The sequence below is a fragment of the Anabas testudineus genome, chromosome 13 (genome assembly GCF_900324465.2).
Source record: "Anabas testudineus chromosome 13, fAnaTes1.2, whole genome shotgun sequence".
In the NCBI taxonomy this organism is placed as follows: domain Eukaryota; kingdom Metazoa; phylum Chordata; class Actinopteri; order Anabantiformes; family Anabantidae; genus Anabas; species Anabas testudineus.
This window is the reverse complement of record NC_046622.1, coordinates 18,974,322-18,999,693: the sequence shown is the minus strand read 5'-3', so window position 1 is coordinate 18,999,693 and position 25,372 is coordinate 18,974,322. Positions and strand designations below refer to the sequence as shown.

General features: G+C 40.5%; 5 protein-coding genes across 10 annotated transcripts in view; 2 read left to right on the top strand and 3 right to left on the bottom strand.

Annotated features, from left to right (window-relative positions):
* Nucleotides 1-24: 24 nt before the first annotated feature.
* On the bottom strand, nt 25-2,846 carry LOC113164160 (high affinity immunoglobulin epsilon receptor subunit alpha-like). 3 transcript variants are annotated; one of them, XM_026363323.1, is made up of 7 exons: nt 2,771-2,840; nt 2,591-2,662; nt 2,447-2,482; nt 1,920-2,207; nt 1,534-1,806; nt 797-1,066; nt 25-656 (listed from the first exon to the last, which is right to left on the bottom strand). In XM_026363323.1, the coding sequence occupies exons 2-7, from the start codon at nt 2,640-2,642 to the stop codon at nt 298-300; spliced, it is 1,278 nt and encodes a 425-aa protein (XP_026219108.1). In that variant the 5' UTR covers nt 2,643-2,662; nt 2,771-2,840; the 3' UTR covers nt 25-297. The 3 variants fall into 3 exon arrangements, with proteins under 3 accessions (XP_026219108.1, XP_026219114.1, XP_026219121.1); XM_026363329.1 differs by having other exon boundaries at nt 2,819-2,835; XM_026363336.1 differs by having other exon boundaries at nt 514-716; nt 2,771-2,846.
* Nucleotides 2,847-4,310: 1,464 nt separating this feature from the next.
* Nucleotides 4,311-9,734, bottom strand: rabgef1l (RAB guanine nucleotide exchange factor (GEF) 1, like). The gene is made up of 9 exons (XM_026369190.1): nt 9,576-9,734; nt 8,708-8,904; nt 8,381-8,553; nt 7,996-8,174; nt 7,265-7,346; nt 7,033-7,165; nt 6,782-6,873; nt 6,396-6,652; nt 4,311-5,916 (listed from the first exon to the last, which is right to left on the bottom strand). Exons 2-9 carry the CDS (start codon nt 8,875-8,877, stop codon nt 5,488-5,490), a joined length of 1,515 nt encoding a protein of 504 aa, XP_026224975.1. The 5' UTR covers nt 8,878-8,904; nt 9,576-9,734; the 3' UTR covers nt 4,311-5,487.
* Nucleotides 9,735-13,288: 3,554 nt separating this feature from the next.
* On the top strand, nt 13,289-16,431 carry LOC113168204 (caspase-1-A-like). Its single transcript, XM_026369195.1, has 8 exons — nt 13,289-13,444; nt 14,081-14,365; nt 14,503-14,582; nt 14,749-14,925; nt 15,035-15,275; nt 15,365-15,526; nt 15,638-15,747; nt 15,905-16,431. The coding sequence occupies exons 1-8, from the start codon at nt 13,438-13,440 to the stop codon at nt 16,007-16,009; spliced, it is 1,167 nt and encodes a 388-aa protein (XP_026224980.1). The 5' UTR covers nt 13,289-13,437; the 3' UTR covers nt 16,010-16,431.
* A 754-nt stretch (nt 16,432-17,185) lies between these two features.
* On the top strand, nt 17,186-20,312 carry LOC113165906 (caspase-1-like). The gene is made up of 9 exons (XM_026365710.1): nt 17,186-17,476; nt 17,579-17,659; nt 17,732-18,019; nt 18,118-18,194; nt 18,335-18,511; nt 18,585-18,819; nt 18,893-19,054; nt 19,139-19,248; nt 19,345-20,312. Exons 2-9 carry the CDS (start codon nt 17,653-17,655, stop codon nt 19,447-19,449), a joined length of 1,161 nt encoding a protein of 386 aa, XP_026221495.1. The 5' UTR covers nt 17,186-17,476; nt 17,579-17,652; the 3' UTR covers nt 19,450-20,312.
* Nucleotides 20,313-21,427: 1,115 nt separating this feature from the next.
* The window catches only part of stx1a (syntaxin 1A (brain)), a 48,316-nt gene continuing 44,371 nt past the window's right edge, over nt 21,428-25,372 (bottom strand). For 2 of the 4 annotated variants that reach the window (XR_003297411.1, XM_026339326.1), the window contains one exon: nt 25,142-25,272. Coding sequence is in view for 2 of the 4 variants with exons in the window: in XM_026339302.1 (XP_026195087.1) it covers nt 22,734-22,811; nt 24,825-24,935; nt 25,162-25,272 (300 nt within the window). In the remaining 2 variants the exon portion in view is untranslated. Of the gene's footprint in view, nt 22,812-24,824; nt 24,936-25,141; nt 25,273-25,372 lie in introns of those variants that run through there. The other 2 variants (XM_026339302.1, XM_026339312.1) reach the window with 2 other exon arrangements.

The window sequence follows — 25,372 nt, the reverse complement described above, 5'->3', positions numbered from 1 at the left end:
GAGTGTGCTCACTGAAAATAAAGTTCAGTAGAACACATCATTTATGTGAATTGCTTTATTTCCTTTAAGTGTTATAGCATTATCTGTCATACACAACAGTTTGTTACAGATGAGATCATGAAGCTGATACTTAGTAATCTTAAAAAGGAATGTTACACAATGAATCATGTAAATGATGTGATGAGTGATGGCTTAATATGACAAATATCAAACAGCTAAAGATATAAAAGTAGCTTGTTATGATTGATATATACCATAAAAGTGCAGTGGTGTGTATTGTATAATAACTTCTTAATATCAGACAAGGGCTGAAAAGTTCACAGACATGTCATCAGAGTCATCTAGGTCGGCATTGTCCATATCACCAGATTCCTCAGAAAAATTGGTGGAATTGGGAGGGGCAGCTTGGTTAAGAGACTGGACAGTAGATGGTAGAGTGCTTGGTGGGGGCTGGGCAGGCTTCAGCAAAGCATCCGAAGGCTGGGTGCTCATTTCAGTAGGCTGAACAAAAGGAGCTGCAGTGGATTGTTGAGGGGAGTGCTGTGTTGCTGTTGATTCAGCTGCAGCAGGCGGAGACAGGTCTGGGGCTGACACTGCGGGAGCTAAAGGCCTTGGCTGTCTGGGATGATGAGGCTGAGGCATCATCATCTTTTCTCCTAGTGGGCCAAAGACAAGGTGACCTCAATCGTTGCCCAATGGCTGTGCAGTGTTTCACACTTTTGATAATTTAGGAAAAGGGATTAGAGTTTAAACTTTTAGTTGATGACACACAGTATTTACATTTACTTTAAAGTACCTCTCTCTTGTCCAAAGCGTTTGGGCTCACTCCACCTAGAGATACCAGTCTGTGGCACCTTGGCCTTGCAGCTGTACTCGCCTGGAGCCTTTCTGACCAGATCATAGTTCTCAGAGGTTGCTGGTCCCAGTCGGTTATCATTCTTATAGAAAAAGTAATTTATTGGGGGGGCAGGGGCAGGAGCGTTGTATTGGACGTGGCAGATGAGCTTAATTTTTTCACTTGAAATCACGTTGGGAACAATCTCGAGAATTGGCTGCGACAGAACCTCTGTTGTAAAGACACAGTAGAGAAAACATGCTTTAAAATCGATACCCTGTTGTTTATACTAACAATTAATTAGGCAGAGAACAACTCTACTAGATTGACATCTTGGGAAATAAGCATATTAACTTTATTCTCCTCTCGTACACTACTATCAGATAGATCCAAGTAACAATGTGGTCATAATGTAGTTGTATAGTTAACAAGTTCTGGTTTTACAGTCAGGGTACAAAGACTGGTCCCAGCCATAAAAGCAGTTCAGCATAAAACACAGAGGGAGGTGCTATCACGCGTCTCACAAAAGAGAATTAGTGTGCCATCAGCCACTTTGTGACCTTGGTGCTGCTGAAATCAAGCTTATCAGCAACATATTGAACTAAAACTCGTACACTGCTTTAAAAGTTGTACTCTTTTAATATGAGACCCATAGTCACAAAAATACTCAACATGTGCAACTCTGTATGGAAACTCACCTAAGACCTTCACTGACGTTTTAGATGAACTCACAGAGCGTGTAAGTCTGTCTATGTCCCAGGAAGCCCTACAAGAATACATTCCCTGGTCCTTGAGGGTCAAGATGGACAGGGAGAAATGTGGGTTGGGGCCCCTTTGTCTCATAACTTCAACATCATCTTTGTACAGAAACACCTCTTCGAGTTGGGGGTTGGCCCGGACACGACACGTGATGTTCAGCGTGTCTCCGACAAGGATGGGATGACGTGGGATTTGCAGAATAGCCCACCCTCCTGAACAAAGATAACAGAAAGGAAAAGGACAGGGAAGAGAGTTAGGGAGGAATAAGGGGAACTCATTGGTGAATTAAAGAGATTTCTAATGGTACTGATAAACAAGCTCCTACCATCCACAGTGATCTCCACAGGTAGACTCAGTTGGGTGCGTATGTCTCCTACAGCTGTGTCCCTCAGTCCTTGGCAATAATATTTCCCACTTTCTTGAACTCTGGCTTTCCACAGCACTAAGTGCTCCCCAGACTGTGGTAACTGCTCAGATCCCCTGAACCACAGGTAACTCCATCTGGACCTGTTGCCATCGGGAACGCTGCACCTCAGCCGAATGTTCTCCCCAGAAAAAATCTTCGAGTGCCCTGACATCAGCTCCACTACAGCGCTGAATGTGGGAGAGGGAACTACGGAGACAAAAACATAACGGGTTCACTAAGCAGGAATATCCCAGAGAATAAAAACAAAAATTCAACATTTAATTCATGTAGTTAAAGTGAAATATCATCTGCTCAGCAGAACTTTTACATAATACAGGGTACACTTCTAAATGCTAACATGCTGCTAAAGGGATGTAGTTAAATCTTTAGAAATTAATATTTCTTCCTATTTATTAATACTAAAAAGAGAAATATTTAATACGTACCATCAGGCGCCACAAGCTGCGTTAGTGTTGAAAGAACTAAAAATAGAAAATAATTGAGGAGGAATGAGGAAATATAGTAGATAAGTGTTATGAAAGAACAAGTTAAACTCATTAGATACTGCAACTGAACTGAAGAAAACTCACCCAGGAGGGAGATGACCGTGTCCATTGCGACTGCTGTTTGTGAGAAACACATTCATGCGGATTTATTTATTTCTACAGGGAGGAAGTGAAAAAACATTTTTTAAGCTTTCTGACACCACACAGGACATCCTCTTTTCCAAAAATGCTGTCCTGTCCATTCATTCCTAACACACTATTTACCTTTCACTATGAATCACCAGCATATTCTATAAAAATGCATCAACTTACAGCTAAATAAACGAGAATGGACATAGTCATCCTTTGTTAAGATGAATGGAAACTCTAAAATGTTTCTAGTTATTAGGGATGAGGACATTTTATATTGCCAGTTTCTGTAACCTGCTGATGTTTCACAAATGATATCCTGTTCCTTTTTTCTTTCGTTTTCTTAATTTCAACAATCCCCTGAACCCCTTTTGAGATACTGGAAATTTTTTTAGAAGAGGTGGAAAACAACGGGGAACCACATTCATCATACCCTTTATCAGAATTTTTTTTTAATTCAGTTGAAACTTCGCCCATTGACAGAGAAATCTGCTTAGAACAGGCATTTCTTTGCTCTACTAGAGAAACGGTTGCATTATGTTGAATCACTGTCAAATCTTTATTTTTTCCTAGCTTGCGATTTCACAACAGTCATGTGGAATGATATGAACAGGAACTACACATGAACAAGAGTGCTCGTGCATTTACCATTTTTATTCATCATCATCATCACACACCCATAGATGTAAATATAGCAACACTGCCCCAATAAGTTACTTTTAAATTAAAAGACAGTATTGAGTTACTTTCTCCCATATGACACAATAACAAACCTATGAGGTTACAAAAGATGTTTGAAACTTTTTAAAATACCTGATACAGTGCTATGTGAAGTTAATTAAGCTGTATTTGTTGTTAAGTCTGCATTAAAAGCCTTTTCTCAAACCTAAATTGGAAAGAAACTGCACACAGGCTATACTGTTGCAAACATAAATTAAAACATTTTTTAATTTAGCAACTTCTTTAGAAATTCTTAGCCCAGGGGCAAAAGGAAAAAAAATGTGCCTTTGACATTTTTTAAACATAGAAACTCCCAAAGACAGGAGTGAAATATATCCCAACAGCCCACAATACTGTTTTCACCAGTTATCTTTTATCATTTCAACTCAAGAGAATGATTATTACATCCTTCATTCAATGTACTTTGAATTAAGAGCCTTAAAAACAAACAAAAGAAAAGTGCTTCAACATAAATGTAATGGGTTACTGTGAGGCTGAACTCTGTCATTTTATGTCTTGTGTTTACTGAGGAACAACAACATCTTTGCTAGTCCAACAGCTCTGTCAGAGCATAATAATAATCATCATTTAAAACAGTTTTCTTATGAGACATGCTTACGACACATTCTTGCCAAGATAAATGGATAACATGGATTTTTTTTTTCAGTTACACCTACAAGTAATGTAACATGTCTTCAAGCAAAAAAGGTCTTTAACAAGAGTACTACTGTAAATATTACAGGACTGATGTCTCATATTGCATCCAGAAGAATTGATACCTGCCACTCTATAAAAAAATAAACTCCTATACATCCAGCTTATGACTGGCGTGTGAGGTCTGGCATGACAAGACTACAATAACCAAACACACACACACACAAGCGGAGGACTTGACTCCGATAATGTTGACAATGATTGTATGTCCATGCAACAAATCTTCACACACTCGCTTTCCTGCATGCACGAGAGCCACACACGCACATTTCCTCTCTCGCTGGACATTTCTCTTCAGGATAGAGAAACACATAAAATCACAAGCATGAGCTGGAGGGTTATTTCGGAGAGGGGAAGTTACGTTTTTATCTTTCCCCAAAACACTCCATTATTAGATGTTCTTCAGGCAGCAAGGCCCGTGTCAAATTCAGCCTTCGCTAGTCAAATTGCACCTGGAGACGTCACATAACATAACATAATTCACGACTTCTCAGACAAGCTGTGAATGATGACATAAAGATTCTAAAATTACAACCTATGTAACCCATCTGCACAAATGTAACAATAACAAGGACAAAGACATACTGAGGTACTGAAGATGCAACTGTGGATGAGTGACTGACATGTTTGGGAAGAGCTTGGAGTCTGTATTAAAAGGGAGACAGTTGAGGTGGTCTCGGCATCTCACGAGAACACCTCCTGCGTGCCACTTGGTATTAGCTGTCCGCCCCCTTTGGAGGTCATAGGACGCAGGATGGTGGAGGGAATATATTCTCCAAATAGCTTTAGAACACTCCAGGTTAACTCTTGGCTGAGCGTAAGTCTGCTTACTCTGAAACTGCACTGAAGCTAGAATGGAAACAGAACATCAGAGTTTTACTACAGATGCTGCATCGCATCGTTGACTTTGCAACAGGGACAAAATGCTCGGAGTGTATTTGGTCTATAAGGCAACAGGTAGCCTGGCCTTGTCCAAAGGTTAAAACCCACTAGCACCTCTTCAGCTCACAAGTCTGTACAAAGGGCAAAGATTATTGTGTTTACTATGAACAAAAAAGCATATAACATATTAATTAGTGAGCTTCTGAAGGATAGAGCCAGGCTAGCTGTTTCCACCTGTCTTTATACTAAACTAAACTAAACTAACCAGCTGTAACTTCACACAAACGTGACTATTTCTCATCTAACTCTCTGCAAGAAGGCATGGAGTGCTTCACAAAATGACAAACTATTCCTTTAAACCAGCAGTTCTATTCAGTAAGACAATGGATGGATGGAACAGGAATGGTCGGAGTGAAGAAGGGATTCATATCAGGTGGTTGTCGTATGTGCATACAAACAGCAACAATTACCAGCAGGGAAATAGGTGAGGGAGAAGTAAAGCCTCTAAATTTGTTTTTACACCAGAGCTCTTCACATCAACCGGCAAACACCTGTGGTTGCAGCGGCGGGGGCAGAAGCTCGTTCTCCACGTTATCAGAGTCAATTGCTGATGAAGCTGCAGATGTCTCACTGGCTGTGGTTGCAGTAGGGTTTTGTGTCTCTGCTGGAAAACGCTCAATAACACTCTGCACCTTGTGCTCCACTTCGTCCGTCCAGTCGATGAGGTCGCTCTCCAGCTGGCGAGCCTTCTCTATGACTCTCTCCTGCCGTTCTCCGAGCCCTGTAAGCAGGTCCAGCCCTTTGTGGACTTGACTGAGAGCTGTGCTGCCTGGGGAGCAGGAGGAAGCTGCAGTGGCCTGTGGCCAGTGTGGGGACGCCTGGCCCGACATGTAGAGCTCAAACTCCTCTGAGCTCAGGTTCAGAGACTGACCGTCCAACTTCTCAATGAATGCTACTGCACAGCACTGAGGAGACAAGATGTGGGGGCTTATTAAAGGAAAACCTCAACTTTATGTCACCTCTTTCTAATATCACTGTCATAAAGGTTAAAAAGAAAACACTGAGACCACTTAAAGCCTTGACTATGACTTTTGTCTTGACTTTGACATTCAGTTAATTCCAGCAAGTAATCTGTGACTTATAATTGGAACTTCGTTTAACTCAACATGTCTTTCCCCCACAGCATACAGTGAAGCAACAGGTTTTAATGAAGCCACAAAATGTTTCACAAACTTTTAACATGTCCTGTGGCTACACTCTTACATTGAGACTGCAGACAGACTTGTTAATGCTGCAGCAGTATAGCTTGTCTGTGGTGCTGTGGAGCTGCAATGCATTATGCACAGATGTTTTCTAATTAGCATTACCCCACTTCTATAAGTAGGAAACAGTACAATTCAGTTGTGCCACAACTACACTAAAAAGCGTCTACTCATCTCCTCACCAGATTGGTAAAGTAGTAACCATCCTCTCCGGTCATGAGTCTGCTAGGGTTGCAGAAGCGGGTGATGTACTGGATGTTGGACTGCAGTCGCGGAGGATTTGCTTTCAGCACAATGTAGATGAGTGTGGGGAGGAAGTCGTCTGCAGACGCAGCCTCTTTCTTGCTGACTTTAATGGCGTTGAAGATATGTTTGCTGCAACGAGTGATGCATGCCAGCTTGTCCTTGGGCACACGCTTCGAATCCATTTCGATCACATCTAGGATGGTGCAGAGAATTAAGGGGAAAACGAATTGTTAATCTGAACATTTTACTGGAACTCTGAAGCTAAGATAATTAACTGATTTCGTACCCTGGTCTTCTGCAAAAATATCCCAATGAAACTCACCTGTGATGGCTTTGACTACACTGTCGGAAACCTCAGGGATCTCCTCGTCTACAGGAACACAAAGCATCTCAATGGTGACCCAGTGCAAAGTTCTGTAACAGAACACAATAATCATGTCATCTTTATCTCACATGTAGCCAATCTATGTGAAATTGTGTTTCCTTGTGCTCTGCAGTAATTCAAGGCGATGGATGGATGGATGACCACCAGAATAGTAAATGTAAGCATTACTACAACTTTAGCTTGCTAACCTGATTCTCTTCTGAATGGCCAAGTCTTTCTTCTCATCATCTGTGGTTTCAGGACAGAAGACTTCCTTGTAGAGACGAGTCATCATGTACTTCTCTACTTGATCCATGACGCTCTCTACATGATCTGAAGAACCTATGGACAGTAGCACAAAGACACGCACAGTGTGAGTGTTAGTGTTTTTAACAGTGTTAAAAACAGTGCACAGAGCTAATTAAAACGGTTACACAGTACCTTTAAACTGGGTATGGAGGCGTTCTGAAAGGTTCTGGTAAAAGTCCTGCACACACTCTGACAGTTCATCTGCACCCGTGTCCTGTATAACCAATGGACAATTTAAATGAATTTCAGTTTAAAAATATCACTCACAGACACTTAAATCAAGCTCATATATGGCAATGTGACAAATAGTGCACAGTCTAGATTTTCTGTTTTTTTGTTTACTGTAAATATTTATAAGCTGTAAATATATTAATAGCTAATAGCTAAAAAACACTTCTGCAATGACTGAAGGAGTACTGCATTCACCAATCATATAGTTAACAAACTTGAGGCACCAATGTGTGAGAGTCAGTGTATCTCTCTGGGAAAACATTCACAAATTCACCAGTCACTGAACAAATGTTTAAGGTACTTGACAATGTCATGCACACACTTTGTTTTTTAAGCACTTACAATAAAGATATTTTCAAGATTTCATTAAGGGAATGGAAGACAGGAAACACAGGAAGCAGAGAACCGTTTAGTAATAAATTAGAAGGTGTAGTAATAAAAGAGTATACCGGATAAACCCTAGTGGAAAGAAGACCTGTGGTGCAATTACAAGAGGCTATAAATGTGTTGCCATTATTACATTCTAAAGAAGTATAAACCCACTCTTAAACCAAAGATGACTAAGAAAAAAATAACCACAAACACACAAATACATAGTGACTGAACATAATGAGTAATCCCTTTGAGCTCACCCGCTTATAAACCATACTCTCTGTGAAGGCCCGACACTGTTTAAAGATCTCCCTGCCAGATTTCAGAGGCCGGAGAAAATCAATGAACTCTTGAGTTGCGTGGTCGCTGTCCACAGAGGAATGCCGACTTGCTGAGGAGCTGGGGCTTGGGCTGGACTGTGTGTCAAAGGGAGCAGCATCTGGGGCAGGATATTTAATGATACTGTGATTAAAGCTAGAGACACTTGAAGCATTTCCTCCTATTATGACAGTAGTTACGATATGTACTGCAGTAGTGTATATTATTTTGTGCTGACTAGTTTGTCAAGCTAGGAAACCAAAAACAAACATAAAGACGTCATCTCTGTCATACAGGAAAATGTGCATTAGTATATACCTAATATACCTTTTTTTGGTGGTGTCTTTGTGGAAGGAGAGAAAAACTTTGTGACTGTGTTGACTTTGCTGGACTTTTCCTTAGTTTTCCTTTCTTCAAACTTGCTGAAGGGTGTAATGGTCGGCTGTGATGGAGCTCTCTGTTGTCTGCTTGCATACGCTTCCTCTTCCTCTCTCTGAAGCCTGGAAGAGAAAAGACAGTACAACTGTAATAGTTCTCAGTTAGAAGGGCGGACACAAGAGCAAACCAGCTAAAATTTGAAGGTAAGCGACCAAAGTACATTGTTTTTTGCCACTTATTGATAATTATACACAGGATGCAGAAAGTCAGACAAACCTTTCAGCGAGTGCCCAGTCATCTTGAATCTGTTTTTGCTTTTCACGTTGATTTTCCTCTCGCCAGCACTTCGAGCACAGGCCCTGCCAAGCAGTGTTGCCATAAAAACCACATCCTTTCTTGCAAAGCAGCTCCGATTGGTCCAGATGGATCCCACGCCGCTGGCTCATTCTCCTCCACCAAAGTCAGGGGGACTTCTAGGGAGGGTGCAGGAGACAGACAACTTTAAAAACACAACTGCAAAAGAGAGTTGTAACGTGATACCTTTAAGAAAAAAAGAACTTTGGAAGAAGTTACGCTGTAACAATGGTGATTTTAATTTTATTCAATACATTACATAATACAAACATTAATTTGACATTCAAGATTGCTACAACTCGCAGCAGAGTTGATTCGGCGCCCAGATCTAGACTAATGTCACCACATGTCGTTGATCTCCCAGCTCATTTGCGTTACGATAACTTTACTTTAATACAAACTGGTTTGTTAATCCTAATCCCTGGGCAATGAGACTGAAGGAATGCCTCCAGCTTTGGCCTGTTTACTTGTAAGCATTAGCTTGCTAATAGTCAGTAGCTGGTTCTCCCAATACTCAACATCCAGGGCATTAACTCTTAATCAGAATACACTCTCACAGCAGTGACATCCGTTAGCGACAATGAACTCCTGTCACTTCTGAAAGATGTCCCCTGTTACGTTAAAGTTTTTCATAACGCGAAATCAAACAAGCTAACGTGAATCTACAGCTAGCTGCCAGTGTTTAACTGCCCAGGCTAATTTACGAGCTAACCTAGCAAACTATGGTAACTAGCTAGATTAACGTTATGATAATGATGATTATCTAGGTTGTGGATTTGTGTCAACATACACTCCCCTTCGCAGTATCCACAAACTATTGGGTAACGCTATCGACGCTCCAGCTCCAGTGTACTGTTAGTTGTTAGATGTTTACATTAGCCAAGCAGCTAGCTTCGTCCCACAGCCATTTTGTCTGGCAGTTCTCTCTTCTTCGGTGGTGTTTTGAACAGGCTACATTAATGCGATCACACGGTGTACCGCCGCCTAGTGGATTACACTGCACCTGAACACAGTAACTCCACCCAGGGCTCTTATCCACATGTGAAAACGCAAACCAGAGGTTTCTTTGGAGCAATTAACAGCATAGTTTAAAAAAAAGTATTCTCGGTAGCTGATTGGTAGGCTGCCACATTCATTAACATTTTGAAACTATTTTTAATGAAAGATTCTGGACATTATAAGTTTCGGCGGTTTATGAGCAATGGCAGGTAAGAGAGGTCTAATCATTGATCAGCAGATCTATAAGCAGAACTCAAGTTTGAAATCAGCGCGATCAGCAAGCGGAAAGTGATCCGAGCACATTCATTTGTGTCGTTATGACTTGAACTGTGCTGATAAACTCGACTTTCGGTCAAAGTCAAGTTCAGATTGGAGCGGATCGTGCTGAGCTGCAGACAGTCCGCAGACGACACAAGGAAAGAAACGATTCTCTATATGAAGTGACCACCGTGCACGTCTGTGCAAGACAACAGAGAAATCCAGGTGTCAGAGAGTGTGTTCACAACATACATCAGAATACAACAACAACTGATTTGTTTTGCATGAGGACTGATTCATGTGCTCTCGATCATTATTCATGTTTTATGTAACGAAGTAGACGAAGCCTACGTGTTTGTTACAGGCAAACAACAGATTAAAGATGAAACCATTAGATTCAATTCATTTAGGTTTTATTGCTTGATTTCCACACTGATAATCTATATATTTTAGATTATATAAATATATAATATTTATGGCCTAAATCGTATGAGCAGGTCTATATCATGGTTTCACTTTTACACCAAGCACAGAAGGACCACACCCTAAACACAAGAAACCAAGACTGTGGATATACACTGTACCTGCCATGTGTGTTTAATTTTAGGCAAATATTGTAAGTTTCCTGAACATCCAGATTTTACATTTACATTTAGTTATTTGGCAGATGCTTTTATCCAAAGCGACTTACAAGTGAGGTACAAAGCAAGCCAAACATCTAAACCAAGGAGAAGAACAATAAAGTGCTGCTTCAGTTACATGGGGTATAAGTGCAAGTTGTTTGTTTGCTTGTTCTTAAGGTTTTAAGTGCAGGGAAAAGTTCAGAAGAGTTCAGTTTTCAGCAAGTTTTTGAAAGTTGAGAGTGATGCAGCTGAGTGTGCTGAGGTTGTTCCACCATCGTGGAACCACAGAGCTGAAAGGTTTTGCCAGGGATCATTTGAGGTGAGGTGAAGGGACCACAGACGCAGTGAGCAAGATAATTATAGACCTGGATGAAGGAGTTCAGGTAAGCTGGTGCTGCTGAGTTAACCACTTTGTAGGAAAGGGTCAGGGCTTTGACCTGATGCGGGCGGCTACAGGAAGCCAGTGCAGAGATCTGAAAAGTGGTGTAACGTGTCCTTTTTGGCTGATCAAAAATAAGACGTGCTGCTGTATTTTGGATCATGCGGAGGGGTTTGATTTTGCATGCTGGTAACTCAAGATGGGATACCACAGGCTGCACAATGAGTTGTGTTGTATAGTCCTAAAGGGAGGGTCTGATCTTTCTGATGTTGAAAGGCTCAAATCTGCATGCCCTTGAGACAGAGGAGATGTGACCAGTTAATCTCAGGTGATCATCAATGATCCCCCCCCATGTTTCAGGCAGACTTAGTGGAAATGACAGGAAAAGCTGTGTGTCGTCAGCATAGCAATGTTAGGAAAAGTTATGACTGGATAAAGGAACCTAGAGATGTAGTATAGATGGACAACAGTAGAGGACCAACAACTGAGCCCTGCGGCACGCCAAGCACACATTAATGTAAGCACATAACTGGATGTGAGTGATATCAACAATAGTAATCTAAATTTAAAACCTAATAAATAGCAACATAACACTCTGAAAGGGCCTGTTCTGCAAATCAAGTAGTCCACTATAAATACTGTTGGGTTTGAAATAGTTCACAGTTTCAGGTTCATTTGGACTGGATTGCCATATGATCTTGTGGTAGATGTGTAGTATAGGATTGCATTTGATCGTATAGGCTATTAAGTGTATTTTCATGTTTAGAAACTTGATGTATATTTAATGTATTTTTTTTCCTCTGCCTGATAAGGTGTATATGCCAGGTTGGACTCATTAAACTTTAATTTGAATAACAACCTGTTCCTTTCCCTTTATGTAGACACTGAGCTTGGCAGCATAAGGATCCAGTTTGTGGCTAAAGTGTCTGGGGAACTTATCAAACAGCTCCTGGACGATCTTTTAGATGACGGTATCTTGAATGATGGGGAGAAAGACTCAATACTTGAGAGCAATAATAGCAGAGCAGACAGAGCACGCTGTCTCATCGACACTGTGAAGAGAAAAGGGAGAGAAGCCAGCAAAAAGATGATTGCTCACCTTCAAGAGAGAGATCCAACACTTTTCACGGAGCTGGGTCTGCCCCCACCGGTTTGAACAGTTGAGCTGACGTACTTCAGTGGAACTACCAAGGGTGAACTTTGACCTCATATTATCACAGTCGTTTTACAAACTAGGGACTTTATCCTCTATACAGATTAATGTGTATTTGTAATATGTATTTGAAAGGAACCATTTTTAACTGTGCATCAATAGAATATGTAGGTTTGACTCTAAATGAATTACCTTATGTGTGTTCAATAGTTTGTGGGGAATAATGGGTCCATGGCACAGAGAAATAAACAATACGATGCTTTCTGTCAACTCAGAAGAACACTAGTCTGATTCACCAATCTCTTGTTTCCACCAACAGCCACTCAAGAGGAGGAGAAACATCAGTTCACGCTCATGAAGACTGAAGATGCTCATCATTCATTATAAAGCCACATTAGATAACAGAGCTATGCTCTCAGATTTCCTGACATTATGTATGCTATAGTTTTAATACAGAAATGATCATTAAGTTGTATCTGGTGTGAGTCCACACACACATTGCAATAATGTGATATCCAGGTTCATTCATAACCATCATCACTGGATATCTAGCACATCCTTAGTCATTGTAGCACAAATACACATTTCCAATAGCTTCTAAGACGATGGTGTAGATATGAAGAATCCAGTTTACGCTTTATGGAATACATTGTCTGTAATTATTGTAATACTGACAGGGAAAAATATTTAACTGCTTTCACGTGGAATTTTTGAGCAGTAGATAAAGTTTTAAAATGTAACAACAGTGGGTTTGACAAATACTCGTTAACTGTTTTGTACTTCCTCCACTACTGCTGGTGAATAAATATATACAGAGCTAAAGGAGAATGACTTACATTTGTAGCTTGTGTGATGGTTTGTGTCTGATGCAATAAGACAATTCTTTGATCTAATTTAATAATGTTGTTTTCTGTGATTTTAGTGCCTTGTATTTTTTCATTTCTTTTGCTATCGCCATATGAGACTTAACATTTCTACAGTAGATCACTGTTATAGTCTGATTTCTGCTGCTTAACAGTCATGACTTCCCTAGAGTTCTTTGTCTGATTGTAAAGTGACATTTTATCACTTCCTGCAGCTGTGGCACAGCTGTTAACTGCGCTGTGGTTACTTATAAAACAGGATCAGTGCGCATTGCGCACAGCTTTTACGCAGCCTGTCGGAACATGTTTTCAGGTGTAATTATTATATTTCAGTTCACACCGTTCTGGCTAAGCTGAAGTGATACGAGATTTGAACAATGGCAGGTAAGAGTTTATGCATATTGCAAAAAAAAAGAGGACTTAAGATAGTGTAAACTACTGTATTTTCGCGGCAACATGTAGGCGATCGGACATGTAAAGCAATAGTTATTATGAGCTGCGTTCACAGTTTGTGGTGTTTATGAATGCAACTGGTGAAACACAGGAGTTAGAGATGCATTTTTCGTAGTCCCTTTGTTTTTTACAAGAAATGTCTGTAAAAGAAAAGTCATTTGTTGAGGATATTCTGCGTTTTTCCTGTGTGTGCCACGTAGTTTCACTTTGCTGCCGCCAATACTTCTGTAGAAGCAGAGACAATAAAAGATGCCTTCGTTTTCTTCATTTCATTTTACAACCTTTGTTGAAATAGGATCTATTATTGTCAGACATGGAGTTTATTTTGAATAAGCTAAAGTTCAGCTATTCTAATACATATATATGAGCATAAGGAAGTGCGCGATATAGACGCCCCTCCCACCATGTAGCCTGTTAACAGAAACACGAAACGTTTACGTAATGTTATTTTATAATTATGTATCATTTGTATCATTTAAAGAACAAAACCATTCCTTACAACTTCAACTTCACCTGAACACTGTAGATGCTCCAATCTCTTCTCCCTCTTTCCCTCTTTTATTGCAGAGAAGGAGCTCGCCAACATCAGGCGCAAGTTTGTGGACAAGGTGTCCAAAGAAGTGATCAGTCAGCTCCTGGACGACCTTTTAGATGACGGCATCTTGAATGACGGGGAGAAGGACTCAATACATGAGGAAACCAATAGCAGAGCAGACAGGGCACGCTGTCTCGTCGACTGCGTGAAGAGAAAAGGAGGTGAAGCCAGCAGGAAGATGATTGCTCACCTTCAAGAAAGAGATGCATCACTTTTCTCTGAACTTGGTCTGTCCTGTGCTCAACCGTCTGCACTAGGTGAGCTGACACATTTCTAGAAAAACCTGTATCTTAATTAATTCAAACAGATTTTGAAGTGTTGCACAACAATGATGAAAGGTGTAAACACAAAGAGGAATAATCCAGTTTGAACATCACTGCTTTGTTATTTCCAGAACAAGATCCCCCGACATGGTCAACCCAGCTCATCTCCTCCAAGGAGGCGTTCTGGAGTGAGAAACAGAAAGACAAAAGTGTTAGTTGTTCATATCCCACATCAAATAAGTCATGTAAAAGTGGAGTTTTGATGCAACTGGAATATAAAGTTGGTCTCAGTTTAGGTCACTCTGTAGAAAAGTGTTGTTCAAGATTGTTTTAGGACATTTGACAAATGTTAAACTTTCTTTAACTTTGTTTTTCAGACTTACACTGTGACCAAAGCTAATATCAAGAGTCGTGTGGCATTGCTAATCACTAACATAGAGTTCGCCAACGTAAGATTAAACAGAAATGGAGCCGAGAAAGATGAGGAGAACATGGAGAAACTGCTCAATGCTCTGGGATATGAGGTGGTGAAACACACAAACCTCACAGCACAGGTACTAAAAAAATATAAAAAACACCTAACAAAACAATTTGAATAGTGGATTTCATGATACAACTCCAGATTTTGTCAAGTTGGTTTAAACCTCTTTTTTTTTCTCACAGGAAATGAGTAAAGCACTCAGTGCCTTCTCCAAACATCCAAAACTCAAGGAGACAGATAACGTGGTGGTGGTTATTATGTCTCACGGGAAGCTGGGAGCAGTTCTTGGCGTCAACTGGAAAGATGACGACGAGAACGCAGACAAGTTCCCCATCGACAACATCTACAAGTACTTAGGTTCAGAGAAGTGTCCAGCTCTGCTTAACAAGCCCAAGATCATCATTGTCCAGGCCTGCAGAGGAGGTGATTCTCATCTAACCTAACACATCATAAACCAACACGTCATAAACTGTTACATCAATAAAGTATTCATTACTATTACTGTGTTTCAGAGGAGCAGGGATCTGTGCTTGTTAGCGACTGTGCCAAAGCAGCTGTGGAGTGTGATGAAGCGCTGCATCCGGGCCCGTCTGCTGAAGAAAACATAGAGGATGACACTGTACGATGTGTGCACAAAGAAAAGGATTTCATTTCTCTTCTGTCCTGCACCCCCGGTCAGTTTATCTGAAATCTTATTCTAATGCTGACACAGTGAGGATGAAGCAACAATAATCTACTAAGAACAGTAAAATGAGTCTTTTCTATTTCTGTATTTGCTCCTGCAGACACCGTCTCTTACAGACAACGAGGTACTGGGTCTTTTCTCATCCAGTATATTGTTGAGGTTTTCAACACCTTTGCCCATAAAGACGACATCGAAGAGCTTTTCAGAAAAGTAAGTTTTGCTGTGCAGTGTGAACAATTCATTACAATGAGAAGCAAGATCACGTTTACAGTAGAACAAGCAGTAATGACGATACTCAGGCTTCATTAACTGTACTATGTTGTTAATCTGGCAGAATTTCATGGGACTCTTTGTTTCTTCTGCACAGGTCATGCAGCGTTTTGAAGATTTCTCTGTTCAGAACAAGCGGCAGATGCCAACCAAAGACAGATGCACCCTAACCAAACGCTTCTACCTCTTCCCAGGTCTCTGAGACAGGACGCACACTTGGTGCCACATTTATTTGGATGCTTGCTTTATACGGTGCTAATGACAAGATAGTGGACACAGGCCCAAGGGGGTGGTAGTAATGGTGGTGGTGGTGGGGGGTACTGTGTTTATAGGGGTGGTGGGCCTTCTATGCTACTGTATTCAGAGACCTATATTTATAATCTATCTATAATCTTCCATTTGTACTTTATACAGAGCATTTCATTTTGATATAACTGACAGTTAATGGTTGGGTTAAGGATCTGCAGCCAAGATTCCTAAGACTCCAAACCACAGACATGAACAGTTGTTATATTTTTATGGTCTGTAAGCATTTTGTATCTTTTATAAAACAAGCATGGTCATAATTCATCTTCATGTTATCTGATGAACTGAAAACTGTTTCAATAAAATTGTGCAATAAAACCTGTTCCGTTCTATTATAACACAGCACCTGCTTGTAATTGTTGTTCTTTCTACTTGCAATTACATCAGTTACTGTCAGGGAACAATGTAAGTGTGGCCAGAGCGATATGAGGCATCATGAGGCAGTGCTGAGGATGGCATTGAATGGACCAGTGTGTTAGCCCTGGACCCTAGCCACCCTCCGGTTCTCCAGGAGAAACTGTCTCTGTGGAAATCTGTGTGCAGCCCAAAAATTCAATGTCCGGGTGAAGTTATTAGAATCAACAATGCGCTCTTACTTACATGTAAGCGGATAGTTACAGCCCACCCCACCCACACAGCCACTGTGGAATCAGGGGGAAACACAGTTTTACATAACACTGGGTAAACCCAGACATAACCATATCACTTCTATCTTATCCCTTAATGGTGGAATTGGTATAAACACCAATCTGTACCAGTTCCTGCTTTGTGTTATTCTTCCTACATTGTGGTACAGCATGTAAACACTGTGAGCAGAAACACAAAGCAACAACATGAGAGAGAAAAACTCTCCTGAGGTAATAATATTGTTTGTTAAAATTGTAAAACAAAAGCATTTGGTTTTCATTATGAATTATAGGTTTGTGTTCTTTGGAAAACAAGCACATCGCTCCACACCTTCAAAGAATACACGTGACAAAAAGGTATGCAAATTATGTCAAGCACGGAGCAGAGATAGTTCCTCAAGCTGCTGTTTGGAGTAGAAACATGATTTTAACATTTAACATTATGTAAATTTAACTGTAGACATCAGGTGATTCCCTTTTTATTTGGCCACAATGGCATCACCAAATCCGAATCACTGACCAAGTACATTTGTGCATACAGAGAATTAGACTGCAGTGACACTCAACATACCTATGCACAGCATGAATAACAATTACAAAGAACATTTGGATTGACACACACAAGCACGTACGAAGCTGGACAAAGATCAACCAGTCCTGGAGCCTTCTTGGACAATGACTTGGCATCACTTTACTTAAGACCCACTGTCACAGCCATCAACAAAAAATCTTGCAAGGTAAGTTTTACTTGTTTAGCACCACTTCCATGGTAGTAGTGTTTCTGATGACTTTATTAGGAAGTTAATTTCCCTGAGGTAAAAAACAAAACACCATCTCAGCAGAGAAACACACATTCGTCCTCTAAGACGGGCAGATTTGACGGGACCATTTGCTGAAACAAGGCTCATGAGCAATGGCAGGTACGGATTCACCACATTACAAGTAATAAAGTTTGTAAACACTTCTACTACCCTTAAAGTTGTGTTTTACAGATAAGGAACTTGCCAGAGTGCGGGGGAGATTTGTGGAAAAGGTGTCAAAACCCCTCCTCAAGCAGCTCTTGGACGACCTTTTGGAGGACGGTTTGTTAAATGATGGGGAGACAGACTCTGTGCTCGAGGACTGCAGCAATAAAGCAGACATGGCACGCATGCTCATCGACATGGTGAAGAGGAAAGGAGACAGAGCCAGCAGGAAGATGATCGCTCACTTAGAAAGCAGAGACCCGACGCTTTACTCTGAGCTGGGCCTGTCCTGTGGCCCACCTGCTCAGCCAGCGGGTGAGTTGACCTCAGAAGATCAGATCAGAAGTTAGAAGTCACAGATGTAAGTGTGTTGTTTGACCAGTAATCCAACAGCTGTTGTGTTTTATTTCCAGCTGCAGAGCCCAGCTGGTCATCCAAGCTCATCACCACCACTGACTCTTTCTGGAGGGAGAAACTGAACGATAAAAACGTTTGTCATTGTCGACTAACTATCACTTTTACCACAGTGAAAATGAATTGTTAAGCTGTTGATAGGACAGTATGAGCTGTGACATGACCTGTTCATTTACGGTGTTTAACTGTCTTCCCTTGGATAATTTCCACTTCTAGATTTACCCTGTGACACCACCGTCCATTAGGAATCGTGTGGCCCTGCTTATCACAAACAGACATTTTCTTGATAGGAAGTTAAACAGAGAAGGAGCAGAGAGGGATGAAGAGAACATGGAGAAACTGCTGACGTCCCTGAACTACGAGGTGGTGAAACATAGGGACCTCACTGCAAAGGTACTTAGCAGCTCATTTGCCTCCTCACTTGGGTGATATAGTAGCTGATGTCTGACTTGCTGTGTCCTCGCAGGGGATGGACGATGCTTTATTAGAGTTCTCCAGACACCCAAAACTCAAAGAGACAGACAGCGTGTTTGTGGTTATCATGTCTCACGGGAAACTAGGAGCAGTGCTCGGTGTGAACTTTAAAGAAGAAGAACCAGACGAATTCCCCGTTGACAACATTTACAAACACTTGGGTACAGAGAAATGTCGAGCGCTGCTTAACAAACCCAAGATCATCATCATCCAGGCCTGCAGAGGAGGTATGTTTTCACAGACACCAACGGATGTTCCACATTATTAAAGTCTGTTAAAGGTGCTGTGTGCATGTTGCAGAGAAGGGTGGATCTGTGCTCGTCAGCGACAGTGCAAAAGGGGACGTGGTCTGTGATGATGCGTCGTGGTCAGGCCCTGCTCGTGAAGTAAACATCGTGGATGATGCTTTGTTATACGCACACAAAGAAAAAGATTTCATCTCTCTGCTCTCCAGCACCCCCGGTCAGTTGGTCTCTGACAGAGACAGTGAAGATTAACATGAACAGTCTTTATTGATAAATATAATGAAACCTGATTTTCCTGCAGATACTGTCTCTTACAGAGAAACAAAACAAGGCTCTTTTCTCATCCAGTACATCGCTGAGGTGTTTAACACCTGCTCCCACGAGGACGACATTGATGAACTTTTCAGAAAAGTACGTCTTGCACGCTGTTTGCAAAGCTGAAAAAAAAGTGAATAACAACAGCTCAATCCATAATTTCCTTTTTTCTTTTTCTTTTCAAATACACAGGTGATGCAACGTTTTGAAGAGTTTCCCTCTGAGACCAAAAGACAGATGCCAACCAAAGACAGATGCACTTTAACAAAGCGCTTCTACCTGTTTCCAGGACACTGAGACAGGATCTAGTTGGTCAAAATGTTTGCTTTGCTTTATAAAACAAAATGGCTTTGATAACATTTTAATCAAACACATTATGTATTAATTACACAATCGTCTTTTTATTTTATCTGTTATTCCCAAATTATATATTTTTAATCATTTTCTTTCTTAAATCACTGTCTGTGTCATTTAATGCATGTTGTTCTTATTTGTGTCACCCAGTAGATAAAGTGTAGAAGCCTCAACTCTAAAAGGCTAAAGTCATACTTGCAATGCAATAAAACAATTACATTGTTTGTACATTTATTATTAATTATTTATTATTACTTTACTGTTTTGAGTGGGAAATCTGGACGTTTTAGTTTCGCAGCAATGTCGAATCACACTCAGAGACCCAGAGGCCCCTCTTTAGTCACTAGTCTGCACTGAATGACAATGCTGTAAACTTGGCAATTAGCAAGAAACATATTTATACACATACAAAACAAAGCCAAATAAAGTAAATACTTTAAGTGAGAAAATAATACAATACGATTCTATTTGAGTCAATATCAACAAATCTGGTCCCAGCAAAAACTGTGAACCTGAAAGAGCTTGACTGTAGCCGTGAGAACAAACATTTATTTTGTATGTGCCCAAGTGCCGGCTTGTTCCTCCTTTATTTATCCATTGACTTGGTGTATAATGTGACCACAGGGCACAGTTACTGTACCTGCTGCACATTAGGATGACTTTGTTGTAAATCAGAACTCCTCTTAACCTCTCACATTCATTAAACACTTGAAAGTCTTCTTGAAAGACTTCATTCTTCATCCTGTCTTTACTTGTCTATGATTTACATGCAAGCTGTGATCGCTGGCCTTAGATGATGAAAAGCTTGGAAGAGTATCTGAAAACATCATAAACAACTCAGATAGTCTTGCGGGCAATAGTAGGTAAGATGTGACTTTCAATCAAAATCCACATCATAAATAACCGTACAGGCACGTCCGGTTCATCTTTAGTTCTTTTCTTTGAATCATCTGCTTAGTGAGATCCCCGCAAAGACCCAGATGTTATCCAGTATATTGTTGACACCGATAATATACATTTCACTGAGGATACTTGTGTACTTTTATTTTAGGACTTTGTTTGTAATGGTGTTTTTTTACATTGTCGCATTACTATGTTTGCTTATGTAAAGGATGTAAAGCTTGCTTCAGAACTCAGATATGATGGATTTCAGGCACAAACCTTTTATTAAACCAATTTAAAATGATGATTTAAAATAAGACACTATAAAGTATTCAGATATATTAATCATGGTAATGTTGTATAGAGTGATTCATTTGCAACAGTTTGTCTTGATTCTCAATGACAATGGAGCAATCAAATACTCAAATAAATGTCTTTATTGAAATCACAATTTTAAATCCCGAAAGGCATGAGACTAAATGAGGAAGTAAATATTTTGTTTGTTTTAGCTGTGTGGAAAAAGGGAACTTTGGAGACCATATGAGAAGTAAGTGAAAAAAGGATACAGATGCCCTGCAAAAATGGGAAGGAAATCACTACCCTACACCCAAAAACTGTTCTGCGTTGACATTAGTCCAAAGATAACCTAAAAACACTGAGTTCATGATCTGGATGAAACTTGAAAGAAGGTAAATGAAACAGTGGGAAACACTTCACTGACCTCTGGTGAAACAGAAAGTAAAGAGTTACTGGAAGCTAAACGTCGCCCACTCTTTACCCAGTCTTTACGATCAATTACTGTTTTTGCCCTCTTGATGCCGTGGGTATCTGTGCCACTTGTCTTTACAGGTCATCTTGATCTTTACTTGGACTCAGCTAAGAAAGTGGTTTTTGAGTGCTTTAATTTTTTCCTTAAAGGATCTGAGCTTCTTCCCCCCTAGTTGACCCGAGGAGAAGATTTTGAATAAAAACATCAGGTCCTGGTCGATGCACGTACACAAAGTAAAGCACAAACTGCAAATGTGAGTTTTCAGACAAACTTTACTTGGAAAAAAAGAAAAATCCCCAATGAAACAAACAAAACCATGTCATCACGATACAACACAAAGGCAACAAGTTTGAGTAGGCAACATGGTAACATGGTTGCAGTCTGTGCAGGTCTCATGTGTCACCAGAAAACTGAGAGGAGAGTCTTTTATTTTACGGGGCTACTTGGAATTCATGCTGACGCTTTCATTGTCTCATCAAGTTCACCCATAAAAATAAACACATAAGTAGCTTGACAGAAGAATATGCTGTGTTTAAAGCTTGGGTTCTATAAAAAAAAGACATAAAACAACAAGGCTTTGCCACTTTGAGACAAGAATTATCAATCCAACCAGACTAGACTCCATTTGAACAGCTTATTTGAACATATTGGCAGTGTTAGAGAGCTTCGTATCAGTTTACACTTTATACAAAACAAAGACACATGTGGCTGGAAACAAGCACTCGTGTTCTCAGTGCGTCACACATGCTCAACGCATTCGTACATGTAGCTACAAATGAACACGCACATTTCCTTTCTCACTTGTACTTTATGCATGCATGCACTCACTTGCACTCAACACTGGAGCCACAGGCAGAAATGCTGCACAACTTGTAAGGCCAGAACGTAAGTACAGTAGCGTTGCTTCTGCGAACTACGAGAGGTGACGCTAGGAAAAAGATTTGGCAGTGTGACGATTCTACGAGCAAAATATTCCACATTAGTGCAGCTGTCTTCTTTCCTTTTTTTTTTTTTTTTTTTACAAATCACCACTTTACAGTGAACTAAACCATGCAGGGCTTTTGAAGGGAGGTAGAGGACGTCAGAGAGAAAGAGAGAGAGAGAGAGAGAGACAGAGAGATAAGCAAAAAGTCCAGTAAATATAAAGTAAATGAACATTTAAACAGAGATAACGTGGCTCTGAAAACACTGCAGATTAGTGGCCTGTCACTTAGCCTGTACAACACAAAATAGACACTACAACTGAATAAGTGTCACATTTGGAAGTTGGAATGTATTAGTATAGCGTTACGTACCGTTAAGTAGCTTTTTCAATCAAGTATTCACTTGTTGGAAACATCATATCGTTGACAACACTCAACACTCAGAGAAACATTTTTGCAGCACCACACATTTACAAAACAGCAACTCATGCGAAAAACACTTCTGGCCCTGTACACTGAGTGTGTGTGTGTAAAATATATTGTACAGTATGTAACGCATCCTGTGCTAAACGTAACACTGAAGATTGCATTCGTGAAAACGGGGAACTGAAAATGTGTGTCTGTGTGTCTTTTAGCGGGGCGGTGGCCGGGATTTAGGCCAGCGTGCCCCCAACGATGGAAGCAATAACGATTCCCAGAACCACACAGCATATAATAATCATAATTTTCTTCTGCATAGGATTTTAACAAGATGATATTTACAGACATCCAAAGCAGCAAATGGGGAGCAGAGGAGAACATGTTACTTGTACTTTGCCCAACACTCGTTACAATATTTATAACAAATCTGAACAAAATGCAGTTTAGAAAAAAAAGCAGTAGGATGCAAATACAGTTTGGAGAAGGATTTGTTGTTTTTTAACGTATCTGTAAGTTGCTGGAGTGTATTTGTGGTTTAGAGGCATTTTCACACCCTTTACTTTTAAGTCCACAGATTTTTTCTATTTCTGCATTTTGTTCATTCCACATTAAACCACACACAGTGTATTCACACATACCACAATCATCATTCTCACATTTAAAGCCACTATGTAGACAGCATCTTTAATTTTGGTGGCATTTAGTGGTGGTATCAAAGAGTATTTTGATGCAGAGAATAATGCACACAGCCACCTCCTGAAATAATAAGAAATCACTGACAGCGCCTTCTGGGAAGAAAATCCACATAGGGACTTTAAAGCAAACATGGCTTGTGAAAGTCTTTTTAGCATCCATTCATCCACATGACTTTATAAACAGCCACTATTCAACAATGAAAGGAATAAAATTCAACAATTTGGAAGTACATATAGTGACTTTCATGCTGTATGAGGGTTCGCCGAGTGAATCAGAACAACTCTTATCTTAACTATTGGTTTTAAAGCACATGAGTGTAGATCCTAAATGTTGAACTATTCATTAAACATTGTCCCAAACAACAGCCAGCGTTTCCAGTCATTCATCTGTACGAATGAGAGAGGCTGGTGTTCATGGACTTCCTCTTTGCTGAGGTGTCTGCTCTTTGCAATTCTGATACATCTTACATTAATTTTAAATTTTTACTTTTGCAGTAAAACATGCAAAGCATTTCCACAGAATGCAGAACATGCACTTGACAAAGGTACATGAATCGTGACACTAACAGACCCAAAGCAGACAAACACATGTTCACAGCCACTGACTGTTCAGTTTATAAAAAGCATGTTAAGAAAATCAACAATGTTTGACACACTGCTCCGCCTTCAGACCTGTAACATAAACCAGCACCGCAGTTTATGATGCAGTTACATTACAGAGCTCAATAAACAGTGCATTTAACAGCTGCACAGTCACTAGTGTGTGTCATGGGCATTCATATGACTCTAAAAAGAGGCATCGGCTTCTGCTCTGTCTGTTCTACGAGGATTTCTTAGGGTCCTAACTGAGTCCAACTGCGAGGGAAATAATGAGGATGGTGAGACAAACTGCAACACAACCTCCTATCAGCATCACCTTCTGGAAGGGGGGAAACAAGGAGGACAATGTGTCATATAATGCTTCATTTAGCTGAAGCTGGATTTAGGGGCGCGTTAATCAGAAACGACAAAAGGAAAGAGAAGGACAGAAAGAAAGAAATGAGACATTCTTCAGTAAGTGGGGACGTAACTGAAGTGATGTGATGTTTGTAATTTCTCTATGTCTGGGTGCTAATGTGGGCATTAACCAAGAGGTGGCAGAGTTGCTCCACTTTGGCTCATGCTGTTAATAAAAGGAAGGACATCATCAATTTCAAAGTGTCTCTTTGTCATGGAGAGATAAACCTGAGTAACAGACTAAATAAACCTCTTTGTGAGCTGCAGATCAGCTGTTGCCTGTCATTTTGGTCTTGTATAACCCCTCAGTTCTGTTAGATAAGGTCAAAAAATCTTTCCTTGACTCCATCTATTACATCCCAGACAGCTCCCAGCTGAGCTTCTTCACAATGATCTTTGAACAGGATGTAAATTGACATTATTGATTAAATAAAACTACAGCACATAAATACTTCCTGTGCCGTCTTGTTGGGCAGCACAGTATGTCAAATCCAGACACAACTCACATGCAGAATACACGACAGATGAGCATGCACACATGCTGAGAACAATCAATGCACTCCACTATGTTCAGTACATGCAATGCTATCAGATTTTGATGTGATAGCATGTTTGGTTGTGTGTGTGACTCACCCTCCGGGCTTTACTCTGGTATTTAACCGCCTTCTTAGTATCTGATACTGCCCTCTCCACATAGTCTACCGAGTGCTCCACATTGTACTCTATGCGGTCTATCATTTCCCCCTGGGAGAGGTTAGTTACAGAGGAGGTGTAGAAGACATGCAGACAGGAAGAAGAAAGAGGGAAGCACATGTGTAGGCAGAAGGAGGAGTGGATAGAGATGGAGAAGAGGAGGAACAATGGGTGAATGTGAAGGAAGAGAGAAGGCGAAGCAGCGAGAGAGAGAAAGAAAAGAGAAAATAACAATGTGAGAGTCAGTTTAGTAGACTGTGTGCAATTATTGTCTCACCCGTTTGCTGGTCTTTTTGAACTTTTTGCATTTTGGTATGCTGTCCTTTGCCTGCTCCACATATTCCTGAGCCTCCAGGACACTCCGCTCAATATTGTTCACCAGCTCGCCCTGCATAAAAAAAAAAAGAAAAGAAGAGGATCACGGATAATGTTGGAGAGAGCGGAAATCTGCCTGAACTCACATGCCGTACCATCGCTAACCACATCAT

Bases quoted from the DNA above. Each gene is read 5' to 3' on its own strand.
- LOC113168204 (XM_026369195.1), top strand. The intron at 14,366-14,502 runs GTGAGCTGACAC...TGTTATTTCCAG, and splicing joins TGCTCAACCGTCTGCACTAG to AACAAGATCCCCCGACATGG. The intron at 15,527-15,637 runs GTCAGTTTATCT...TTGCTCCTGCAG, and splicing joins TCTTCTGTCCTGCACCCCCG to ACACCGTCTCTTACAGACAA.
- LOC113165906 (XM_026365710.1), top strand. The intron at 18,020-18,117 runs GTGAGTTGACCT...TTTTATTTCCAG, and splicing joins CCCACCTGCTCAGCCAGCGG to CTGCAGAGCCCAGCTGGTCA. The intron at 19,055-19,138 runs GTCAGTTGGTCT...ATTTTCCTGCAG, and splicing joins TCTGCTCTCCAGCACCCCCG to ATACTGTCTCTTACAGAGAA.
- LOC113164160 (XM_026363323.1), bottom strand. From the start codon at position 2,642: ATGTGTTTCTCACAAACAGCAGTCGCAATGGACACGGTCATCTCCCTC. The intron at 2,483-2,590 runs GTGAGTTTTCTT...TTCTATTTTTAG, and splicing joins CACGGTCATCTCCCTCCTGG to TTCTTTCAACACTAACGCAG. The intron at 1,807-1,919 runs GTAGGAGCTTGT...ATCTTTGTTCAG, and splicing joins TGTGGAGATCACTGTGGATG to GAGGGTGGGCTATTCTGCAA.
- rabgef1l (XM_026369190.1), bottom strand. From the start codon at position 8,877: ATGAGCCAGCGGCGTGGGATCCATCTGGACCAATCGGAGCTGCTTTGC. The intron at 7,166-7,264 runs GTACTGTGTAAC...TACTGTCCATAG, and splicing joins CCTCCATACCCAGTTTAAAG to GTTCTTCAGATCATGTAGAG. The intron at 6,653-6,781 runs GTGAGTTTCATT...GCACCATCCTAG, and splicing joins TGTAGTCAAAGCCATCACAG to ATGTGATCGAAATGGATTCG.